Raw genomic sequence first — 12,609 nt, forward strand, 5'->3', positions numbered from 1 at the left:
ACAAGTCTCAATAAATAGCAATGAACTATAACCATATCAGTATGATCTCCAGCCACGGTGGAACTAAACTAGATATTAATAGATCCTAAGTACATGGAATCAAGCAACACACATTTAAGCAGTGGCGAGTGAGAGGGATTTTAAGAAGTTCCTGAGCTGCCGATCAGGTTCTACTGATCTGGGTGTCGCGTTTGACTTATGAGTCATAAAATCACTCAATATTTGTGTACTTTTTTATGTAAAAGTAACATGTTTACTTAAAGAAAGGCCATAAAACTTGAGTTAGGCATATTAATTATAATTTAGAAAGACATTTTGGAATGATTTGGAATGATTTGATAAAATAAGTAAGCAATTATAAACTCTTAATTTAGAACAATACTATAGGTCAATATTCCTTTTCTTTCTGACTATTAGGGAATTGAGAGAAAATTCAGATAAAAGTTTAGTGGATTCTACATGAAGGTTCACGGCAGCATTATGCACAACAGCCAAAAAACCGGAAACAGCCCAAATATCCACCAATGGATGAATGGATAAACAAAATGTTGTAAATCCATAGAACAGAGTATTATTCAGCCATAAAAAGGAATGAAATTCTGATATGAGCTACAAGGTGGAGGAAGCTTGAACACACAGCGAAAGAAGCAAATTACAAAAGGCCACATACTGCATGACTCCACTTATATGAAATGTCCAGTATAAGCAAGTCCATAGAAATACAAGGAAGATGAGTAGTTGTTACGGGTTTTGGGAAAATGGGGATGGGGAGTGACTGTTAATGGGCATGGCATTTCTTTGGAGTGATGGAATGTTCTGGAATTAGCAGTGATGGGTGCACAACTTCATGCGTCTACTAAAAGCCAACGATTTTACATTTTAAAAGGGTGAACTTTATGGTATGTGAATTATATCTTAAAAAAGTTATTAAAAATACTTAATGGAATGTGAAGCAGAGTGGCAAAGTTAAGGAATGCAATAAATAGCTGTTATCCTGACGTCCTTCTGCATCAGATCGTTCATTACAAGGAAAAAGCAAATTTCTAACACGAGAAATAAAATAGCTCCTTGATTGCCTGATAAACCAATAAATGAATAGGAGTGAATCATGATGAACATATTGGTAAAGATTTAAATATCTCGTGATTTAACCTGCCATGTCAACATCACCAAAAGTAATATAAAACTCTTAATATGCCTCAAAACAAGGGCAGAGGTGACCCCCACGGGTGACATGGTTAACAAGGGTCATCAACTTACACAAAAGCATTTGAAGTTGTACAACTACATATTTATGTACATCGTATATAATTTGTTTGTGTGTGTGTGTGTGTGTGGATACACACTTGAATGAGAAACATGACATTTTCTCAAATTTAACACTTCTCTAAATTTACATGAGTTTTCCAATGATGAAATATGTTGTGAAGGTGAAAAAACATGTTTCTAAAATCTCAATCATACAGAGCAAGTTTCTATCAACCCTACCAGGGGAAAGACTAGACTTTTTGTTGTCTTTCTATAGAACTGAAATTACATAGTTACTACATAAGGATGAGACCACGGAGTATGCCTTCAAATGTGTAAGATAAAGGGTTAATTAGGCAGTTAACTAATAAAATATTTTTATTATAACAGCTCATAGTCCACAGAAAAATAAGACTCCCAAGGCATCAAGGTTTCTGGAGACCCTGGCTTTTTGGATTTGGAGACTGACCCTCCACACCCATGTGGTAACACAATTCGAGCATCCGCCCGTGGCTCAGTTTCAGCTTGCCGGCCTCCTGTTCATGACCTTTACCTTCCCCCCTCTATGAAAACCACAGTGTTTACCGATATCTCATCTGCCAGCTGGAGGATTGGACCTTTTAAGTTATATGCCATTTTTATTACAGATGTTGTAATGTCATAGCTCAAACGTAGCAACATTTACCTTAGAATTCATCAAATTGCCAAAAAAACCCCACAAACCCATAAAAAACCAAACCCAAGTTATTAAGTTTAAATCACCAATAGTCATACTAAGGTAAAACCTGAAAATTAATTGATTGGAAAAATGAAGAAAAACTCAATGTCTGAAACGAACGTTTAGTAGAATCTTTGTGTAAGGAAACTCAAAGCAGACTCTCCACAGGGAGATAAGAGCTTCCAACCCAAATACTCACAAAAGTCAATGACAAAAATCAAATTCATGTATCAGTCTTAAGTATGACCTTGGTTCATCTTATCTGGTGACATATTTTTAATGTTAAGATGACCTTCTGGAAGCATTCAGCAAACACTGAATTATTGAGTGCCTACTGGGACTGGGACTGAGAACAAGAGAGATGTGGCCTTGCCTCTCAGCAAGCTTATAGTCCCTGGAAACAATCACAATGGAACACACAGACGAGCCGACTTGGTGCTAAGAACTTACTTTTAAAAATAACCTTTAAAATATCTCCTTCCTCAGGAGCAACCCTTATATTGTCCAGGGTGGCAACATGCCAACTCAAGATGGAATTATGTCTCAGGCTCCCTTACAGATAAGGGAGACTAAGGAGATGAAAGCAGAGTTCGTGTGGGTTTCTGGGGGAAGCTCTTCAAACGGCATTTACTTATGTGCTAGGTCCTTCTTTGCCCTTCTCATTTCCTGTTTCTTTTTTCCTGTGATGTAGCATGATGGCTGGTGCTGCAGTGACCCTATTGTACTATGAGGCAGCCTTGGAGAAGATAGAGAAGCAAGATAAGAGCAATCAGGGACACTGGAGATGTCACGGTGTCAGCACATTGGCCTGGGACTGTCTACCTACACACTCTCGTGTGAAAGAAACCATACTTCTACCTACTTTAACAAAGTGTTATTTCCAGTTGCTTTTATCTGTGGCCACACATAACTTCTCTTTCAAACAGATAACAAAATCAATATCTCTGCAGATCGAAGATCACATCAGAAAGAATTAAACCAATAAAACAAGTATATATTCCTATGAACTTCCTCAGAAATGTCTTACTATAGCTAGAAACCTGTATGTGACAACATCTGGGGTGATTTTTCTGGACATCCTCAAATGCAAATGACTACCACTTCCATTCTGGAATGATTAAACCTCAACTTCCATCTGTAAACATTATTTCAGCTTCAAGATCACAAACAGCACGTTTCCTCTCTGCTCGTTGTATATCCTATTGGCCTGCCTCTTCCACATCCCAGTGGTCACTCAATGGGCTGAGCTCTCCTCAGGACTTCTCTTTCCCCCCTTAGCAGGTTTCTCTTGGCCTGTTTTGCTTTTGTTCACAGTGATGCATTTTACTGATTTTGCCACCTCTCCTCTAGAATTCCTTTTCCCCTGGAACTCTAGGGTCTGAACCATTGATTTCAAATGACCAGGTTCGTAGACCACATTAGGGGAAAGCAGCAGCCTTTCAACATGGGAAGAGATGCCCGTTTGGATTAAGAATGTTGGTTGACCTTTCACATTTTAGAAACTTTACCACCATTTTGCTCACCGCCACTATCTAGGTCACCGCCATCTTCCTCGTCACTGCTTTCATCCCAACCTTGCCCCCACCACCACCTTCCTTAGGACCACTGTTCTCTTGACCAACACCCTAGAGAAGAGTAGGTGACCAGCACTATCTAAATGCTTTCCATCACCGGCTCATTTTAACTTCACAAGAACCTAACGAGCTAGGCTTTACTGTCAGCCCCATCAACAGGTGAAGAGACTATATCAGATGGTTAACATGCTCATATCCATGGTAGGATCCGAATCCAGTTCTGGTTCCAGAGCCCATCTCTTCCCCTCCGTGTCCTACTACCCCTGGCAATTCTGGCTTCCAAAACGTAGGAATCCCTTTTCAACAACAAAGAAATCAGCCTTTCAGGAGTTTTTTAGAAAATCTAACTGTGAACTTCATTTATCCAACATTGGACAAAGACTACTTTGGGACACCCGATACCCAAGAAGGACAGTTTCGTGGACTTGCTAGTTCCTGTTCCTCTCACTTGATTTCTTACATCTCTGCAGGAGTTGAGACATCACTTTTGCCCTGTGGGAATGTCAAGCTCGTTGTCCAATGTCCATTTGAAAAGAAGTTCTGTGCTTTTGCTGATATCCACACATGAATATATTTTCCATGACGCTACTCAGTGTCTCCTACTCTTAAGATCTGAGTTAAATTTTTCCTTGCAGTCAGTGGTATTAACAACAACAGCACAAATCTCTCCCTCACAGTATTTAGTTCATGACGAGGCACATGCTTCTTGTTTCCTGAGCCATAGGAGCTAAAATCAGGGCTGTACTGAACTAATTAGCCTCACATACCTGGTAACATTGCTAGGTCTCCTTATTTTAGATTGGGGTTATGTAATTTTTATTTTCATTACAATGTCTATATTGAATATGAAAACAAGCCTTTAGTACTTTTTTTGGGGAATAGCTTTGGATACAGAAATTCTGCAGGTAAACCAGCATCCCCAGCGAATGTCCCATGGGACACCAGCTCAGTGAGACACGATGAAGTGGCCGGGGAAAAATTATTCCTGGGGCCAAGTAAGTCTGAAAAACCCTACAGACTATTCACGTCCCTCTTAGAGAAGTAAAGCATTTTAAACGTACCCGGGAGTGTTGCGGTAAAAGAAATCTTTCCTCTCTTCAACCCCGTGTCACCCGTATCTAGCTGACTCTGAAGTCTTCCCCTGCCCCGCAATGATGTAACTCGCAGAACTAGTTTTTTGGAATACCAGTTTGTGCAACTCGGGAACAGTGGGCATTCTGTTTTAGCTGTCATAGGAACACGTCCTGGGAAGCAAGAGAATGAAGCCATATTAGCTATTTTGGTTTCTGCCACGTGGAGCTTGGAATCCAGAGTGCCCACCCCCCCCCCGCCCGGGAGAGGGGGAGATTTCCACCCTGAATGCGTCACCCACGCAGGGCTGCTGGGGAGGAAAGGGCACTGGGGAGCCAGAGCGCCCTCCTTTCCTGAGCCACCTGGAGTAGCCCTGGGATGTGAGAGAGAGAGAGAGAGAGAGAGAGAGAGAGGTGTGGAGCAACTGCAAATCCTAGACATGTGCCTTTTAGGAAGCATAACATTGCCATTAGCTGCATGGCTCCCTGGGGGCTGGGTTCCCATCCCAGTTTTGTCACTGACTCTGCCCGTGACCTTGGAGCACTTATCTAGATTCTCTGAGCTGAAAGTAAGCTCCCTTACGGGTAACGAGTGATTACTGAAACCCATTTCACATGGTCAAATGAGGCAAAGAATCTCAGGCGAGAGCCCCATTGGGGCTGATGGATGACCAGCAAAGTCCCAGCCACCACCAAAGGCTATCTTTACCCATCCTATGCTCTTGGTCAGTAAGACGGGTATCAGATCTTTGGCCCAGGCCCTGACACCCCAGAGAAACCACGGCGTTTGTGTATTTCCATCAGACGCATGGTGCAAATAACTTCCTGGTTTGGACACAAATTCAGCAAGGGAATGGAATTTTGTGTACCTAGCCCGGCCCCAAACATTGCTCCGTTGCAATAAATGGGGCCCAGCAACCATGATCCATAATCATAAAAGCCCAAGAGCCAAGAATAAGTAATAGCTCTTCCAGACAAGCTAACTTGGTGATAATTTATAAGCTTCTGGGCCACCTTGTTATTGCCCAGAAAATCTGCTTTACCTTCTCGCTGCTGTTCCGTCTAGCCTCTCAATCTGTACTCGCTGGAAAAAAATACTTATTGTTATGCTAAAATCACAATGGGCCTCACATAACTCAGCGCTAAATAACACCGATAAAACTAGGAAAATGGCACTTTGGCATTAAAAGTTATTTTCTTATGGACTTTAACAAGATTCAGTGCTTTTGTTCTCACAGCGCTCTTTCCGGCTTTATGTACACACAAAAGACACCAACGTGAAAAAGTATGAAAGAGCAAAACGACGCCCCCTCTCCCACTGGGAGGGTTTTTGTTGGCAAACCAGCAGCCGGCAAGGGCTGTAGTGCACGGGATTGATAGCGCTCGGCGACCATGGCCGTGAGCAGCTGGGGTGGTGGGCGGCGGGCAGTGGACGTTTACCTCTTTCTTGGTGAATTTTGGCGAGTGGTCATTTTTGTCATCGATCATGATTGTCGCCGTGGCTGTGCCTGTTAACCCAACATCCAGTCCCGCCATGTCTTGAGCCTCGATGATCAATTCATACTTGGGATTTTCCAGAGTCTATAAAGCAAAAACATGACAGACAAGATGGCATTTATGTTTGGGCTGCCACCTGGGGTTCGGGGGTCGCGGGTCTACACCACCCCCTCCCCCATCGGGGCAGGCATCCCACACCCACAGAGCCTGCACCTGTTCTGTATGACTGTGCCTCTGGCATCTTTCCAACATGAGACTGTCACGATTCATACAGTCGTGGGGATGGAATCTGTTTCCTGTCCTTGTTTAAAGGGGCACTTGGTACATTCCAGACTCTCGCATTTCCGGGCTTTGGGGAGAAAATGCATGTCTGATGTTTACACCCATTTATGTCATTTCACAGTGACCTCATGAAACGGCTCTACAACGGAGGTCAAGTGTGATGATGAGACAGGGACAAGATGGCAGCTCTGGGAACCCACCTTTACTGAACAACCAGCTAACCAGGCATGGGGTACTAGATTTTGTACTTAATCTTTCCAATAAGTGTGTTAAGGCATATATATGGTTCTCATTATACAGGTGAAAAAAATCCCAACTGAGGTTTGGAGTCGCTTGTACCGCATTTCTTGCATGTCATTTGTAGGCATTTGTTTCTCATGTTAGGTTAATTTTGGAAGATGCACTTTAATCCATGAATACTTTCACGGCTATTTTTCTTCTATGTTTAAACACTCAAAACAACTACCCAAGGGGCTCTGACCCCAAGACTCATACGTAACAACCCCCGCCTTTACACTGTCTTCTGGAACAGATTTGCTTGTCTTGGCCAACAGCCCCTCATTCTTCTTCTGGTAAAGCAGCACCCCACTTTTCCTTTGGGGACCTACCCATCACCTATCCTTTGCCCATGGGGTTTGTCTTGGACTGCCATTCCCTGACTGCCACCCTGCCAATGCCTGGGACGAGCCCTGATGAGAAGAAGCAAGTAAGTGTCTGCCATTCCAGGGGGATGGTGATGCGTCCAGGCTCGGGACCTGTGTTTGACATTCGAGAGAAGGAAGGTCTGTGTCCCTGTGGTATAAGCCTGCAAGATGTGGCCTGGGGGCTAGATGAGCTGTCTCGGGACCAGAGCTGGGCTTGGGTGGTGGGGAAGCCCCATTTGAGAGTGAAGTCCATCTTCTGACAGAACGAGACTTGAACTCTGGAGAAGAAGAGACGTTTCCCAGCAATTGCACTGGATCACTTTATCATGCCATGCCCGAAGCCAGTCTTGCCTGTGGACTATTTAGCTAATTACGGCATTAATTTTCCTTATTTGCTTAAACCATTTTGGAGTGTTTTCTTAATCACTCACAGAGTTCAAGTTGAATCGCCTTCAATAACAAACATAAAAGGTCCTACCAGTTGCAAATCGTCTTGCTTGTATGACAGCTTCAAAAGCTGTTGCTTATACCAACCAACAATTAAGAAATACCACGGGGAGCAAAAAACAAAAACGCAGTGGGGATCTAGAATTTCCTTCTAAAATCAAGAGTTTACATGGTAAATTTTAACAGCTCAATGGTAGCTGTCCCCAAAACTTTCCAGCATTTTTAAAGAGTGTTTGGCTCCCTAGGGCACCTTTAATTGGTTGTTTCTTAACTAAGAGCTTCTGAACTACTAACTTAAGGAGTAGGAGTTCTGTTGTAGTATGGTTTGGGAGGCTCTAAACTCTCAGATTTGAGAAAAGGAGTGGGTTGCTGAGACAAGCCTTGGACAGAATTATTCACGATGTTTCCTACTCCCCAGCTTCATTATAGTTGACATATAACACCGGGTAAATTTTAGGTGTACATACACTGATGGGATACACGTATGGATTGTGAAATGAGCTCCACTGGGATGGAAAGCCACAATTCTCTAACTGTTGAGTGTAAACAGAGTTCAACACCAAATCTCGTTCTAGGTGACTCTGATTGTACCTGGTTCAGTTCCATCTACTCTCAAGCTCAAGTTGGAAAATCATCAGCTTAATTCGAGTCCACAAGCTGGGTGGGATTTACTATTTGCCATAAATTCTGCAGCTGGACCATATGAAACCAGTCAATCGGGCCCATTTTCAAAATCTTCCCAGAGTGTCTCTGGACATAAAACCACTAGCCAGGTCTAATTTCTAGTATAACATTTTTACTTTTCTAATAAAACATTACATGGTTTTGGAAGCATTGAATCATAAAAATAAGAAATTATATGAGTTTTTCTGATAGTGAAGAGATCAGGGCAAACTCAACGGCCACTTTCCCCATGTAATGTCATTGGCCAATATCATTTCCTGACATCACTTTAAGGGTTGCGAAAATATAATGCTATGCATACTTTATAATTTATTTCATCATCTTATGAGGACTTTTGGTTATTTCCAGTCTCCAAACATTTTTGACAATTGCAAATCACAATGCAATGAACATTTTTATTCAAGAAGCTTTTGATATACTTTGACTCTTTATTTTTTGAATGCTGGATTCCAAGCAGTAAGTAAAAGAGTATAAACATTTTTAAGGCTCTTTACAGTCGACCCTTGAACAATGTGGGGGCTAGGGGTGCCCAACCCCGTGCTATTGAAAATCCATGTATAACCTGACTTCCCAAAAAAGCTAAGCCTACTGTTGACAGGAGGCCTTACCGATAACATAATTAATTAACACATATTTTATATGTTATATATATTACACACCATATTCTCCCAATAAAGTAAGCTAGACAAAAGAAAATGTTAAGAAAACCATAGGGAAGCAAAAATACATATTTAGTGCTGTGTTGTATTTACTGAAAGAAATCCATGTATAATCCATACGAAGGAAACCGCCGTTGTTCATGGTCATTTCTATTCCTATCTCAGTACCGCTTACCTAGAAGACCTGACCAATTTCCCTGTCAGTCCTGCTAGAACATTTAGTATATGATCCTGGGCATGGTTTCTCCCTAAAGAACAGCTGATCTTGCCCCGTGACACAAACTGGGGGCCGAGCATGGTTGTGGGATCACTATCTAACAAGGCTGTGAATTCCTCCCAGCATTACCTTGCCCCAACACACAGTTCAGGTTACTATGGACACACCCCATGGGACAGCTTCAAGCACCAACTAGTGGACACATGTTGCTCTGCTTCCCCAGTGACCCCTCCCTCTTCCCCTTGGACCCAGGCTATCATTCCTTGGGCGGGGATTGGGGGGGAGACAGCGGGTGGTGGGGAGCTCACTGCTTCCTCACTCCCAGCCCAGGTGGAGTTCAGGAAGGGTTGACTCTATCCATGACAGAGGGATGGTCACGTGACTCAGGCCCAGACCATCAGAGTCTCCCCTTCCCATGACCTTGTGATGAGCACATAACCCAAGTCAGGCCACCCAGGACTGAAACTCAAAATTCTGGGACATACTTCCTTTAGTACTCTTGGGAAGAAGGAGTTCTCTTTCCTTTGGACTTGGAGGTGGGCGGACACAAATCTGGAGCTGGTAGTGACCATTTGTAAGCACACAGAGAAAGTCAGCCTGAGAGAGAAGATGGCATAGAACCACCCAGAGGAAGAGATGGAGTTCTTTCAACCTTATTCAAGCCATTTAATCATGATCCTTGAAGGCAGAATCTCCCCCTCATATTTTGTGAGTTCTAGGAGCTAATAAATTTCGCCTTTCCATAAGACATCTAAATTAAATGTTCCACGAGTAGCAACAAGGGAGTTTTGACTAATACTGCAACTAACGCTGTGACCAATTACCTGGTTATTTGCAAGAAAGTGTGAGAGCTATTGTACCATCCTACAGTATCACAACAGCCTCTACACAACAGCATTCCAATCATCTTGTGCATACATTATTTTTCCTGCTCCCCTGCATAGAAACACTTTTGTTTTTGGACCAGAGAAAGTTAATTCTAATTTTTTCCTTCATTAGTTTTACATTCATTTAACTGGAAGTTACTAAGCATTCAATCTAAGTAGTGTGCTGGGTGCTGGGAATACAGGGTCATTTCTTCAAGGAGCCGAGGGAAGTTGCAGGGTTGGGCATGGCTACAGCCATGAATAATAGCACCAAAGTGGAGTTGGGCTAAGCAGAGACAGGTATGAATTCTTAGGATAGCTCAAAGGAAAGACGCATCGGCTTAACTCCCTTGTAATTGGACAAATTTTATAAAGAACTTTTAAAAAATGAACTGGCAATTCCCATCTACTGAAGTAAATAAAACTTTATGAGTGCAACAGAAATAGATTGATTAACCACGCTGAAAATCAATTAGACAATTAAGGAGATAAATTATGTGGTTTGGGATGAGATGTTCGCAAAGTCTCAATTTTCTGGCACATGTAAGGCTACTATGAACACATGTTTTTACTCTTGGAGAAATACCCAGTTGTTTTGGGCAAATAGAAAAATACGATCGTTTCTAGAGCGGTAAGTGAGCACCGACCTCCCCCTTTCCCCAGCCCCACCTCCGAGAGGCAGTTACCATGTGTGGTCTGATGCCTCCTTCCCTTTCCCCCACATTACACATGCACGTGCACGTGCACGCACGCACACACACACACACACTCCATACGCACACGTCTTCAAACAAGTGATACCTATGTTCACACAGCTGTGCAAATTGTTCAGCCCTATCACTGCTGTCCCAGGGCTGTCGAGCGCATGGTCTGGACCCGCCACCATTCACGCAGCCCTCCGTACTGCATGGTCCCTCATGGAGCTGTTTCCAAGTTTTCTTCCTTAAAAGTGGCTCTTAAGATGACAAGGCCACTGGCTTCCCAGTATTTGGGGGATATTTCTTTGCTGTGATCAACAGCATTGCTTTCCATGGTGACAGCAGTAACAAAAACTGAACAACTGATAATAAACGCAGCCTCCTCGGACAGGTGAAAGACTTGGAGGGAACGTCACCCGGATCCCCCTCGCTCTTACACCACTGGAACGGCTTCTTCCAATCACACCGCCCCGCTTCCCACGCCAGCTAAGCCTTCTTCCGTAAATCCCTCGCTCCCACGGTCACTCTCTCTTCAAGTGTACGCATCCCTGCTCATTTCTGTACCCCATAGCGGTCACTTGCCTTTGCTCCTCTGCTGGAAAAAGACTCGAAGCAGCCCACAGCTGCCGCATTCTCTAGGAAGGACCGTTGATACGGAAAAATAGGTCCCGGTGGCCCCGTGTCATGTTTGTCTCCCTCGCACGATTGACTGACTGACACATAACTCCCTGATCAGAGCTGGGACGATCAGATTCTGGGAATATGAAATGTGGACTCAGGCCCTGGGGAGACAGAAGGCAGGGCAAACCTGCTTGCCTCTCGCCACATTACCCCTAAGCCCGGGACAGGCTTTTGCTTTCCTGAATGGTTTGAGACGAACCTTCCCATCCTGGTCCTTCTCTCTGCCCACGAGGACGGCGGCCTGCCCCTGGGGGTCGAGACCTTCAGCTGTCCAGCTGTTCTGTCGCTCAGTGGGTGAACTGAATGGAGGGTTGGAAGCCCCACCGTCCTCTCGGGACCAAGCTGCTATCTCTCAGGACAAGGACCTTACCTGATTCTTGTGTTTCTTCCTCTCAACTCGTTCAGGGCTCACTGGGGACATGGGTGCGGCCAACTCCGATAGAAAGAGCCTTGTGGGCTGCCTTAGGCTGAAGGCACTGTTCTAAACAGAAAGACGGGAGCTGTGTGGCGACGATCTGGGACCTTACTGCCTCCAGGCTCTGAGCCTTGCCTCAGTTTTGGAACACACTCCTGGATCTCCTCGGGAGAGTCTTTTGGGCACTGAAGCCAGCCAGAACCGGTTTCCGTCCCCTGGGCTGAAGCCAGTGCTACTTGTTGACCAAATCCTGTTTCTTTGGACTCCCGGGCACACAGCAGGACTGTCAGGTGAACTCGTGGGATATGGACAGAAGTGACACTGGCAGGGTCCCTGAGTCTCCCATATAATCCTCCGTGTTCTCCATTTCCCAGAAAGGAAGAAGCCTGGATTTCCAAACGGCCACGTGGGGCAGAGCCACTCCGTCCCCCTGCCTCGGACCGCGACGCGAACAGCACATAAAGCCTCCTGCAGGTCTCCGGGAAGTCGATTACAGAGCTCGGCCCACCCTGACTAACTCGAAGGCTGTGTTTCCCGTTCGGCTGTATCTAAGATGCCCATTCACCATCTCCCCACGTGGGTGACAAAGTTTTCAAGGGCAAGGCCCGTGCTTTTGACCCCGCCACCCAGCTGGTACAAAGCCAACAAGGTGGGCGATTTACTTTCATTACCGTTAATGATGATACATTAGTTTCCCCGGACCAAATTCTATCTCCAAGGTCTGAGCCTATCAGTGGCATTTCCCCACCACAGTCATTTATTCTCAGGGAACAGCTTATACCTCGGGGAGCTCTAGCTCAAGGAGACAGGATTTTATTCTGACCAAGAAATGCACTGCGTCAAAACTGGGAAAATTAAATTGGCTGTTCTGATTTTATTTTAAGCTCTTTGATCTGTAAGATCTATCGG

General features: G+C 44.3%; 1 protein-coding gene across 2 annotated transcripts in view; it reads right to left on the bottom strand.

Moving 5' to 3' along the window:
• CDH13 (cadherin 13) overlaps window positions 1-12,609 on the bottom strand; it is a 975,207-nt gene that overhangs the window by 127,959 nt on the left and 834,639 nt on the right. For both annotated transcript variants that reach the window (XM_032853867.1, XM_032853868.1), the window contains exon 8: window positions 6,051-6,191. In XM_032853867.1, coding sequence (XP_032709758.1) covers window positions 6,051-6,191 — 141 coding nt within the window. The remainder of the gene's footprint in view (window positions 1-6,050; window positions 6,192-12,609) is intronic.

The sequence above is a fragment of the Lontra canadensis genome, unplaced genomic scaffold (genome assembly GCF_010015895.1).
Source record: "Lontra canadensis isolate GAN:19392208 unplaced genomic scaffold, GSC_riverotter_1.0 scaffold8, whole genome shotgun sequence".
NCBI classification, from domain to species: Eukaryota; Metazoa; Chordata; class Mammalia; order Carnivora; family Mustelidae; genus Lontra; species Lontra canadensis.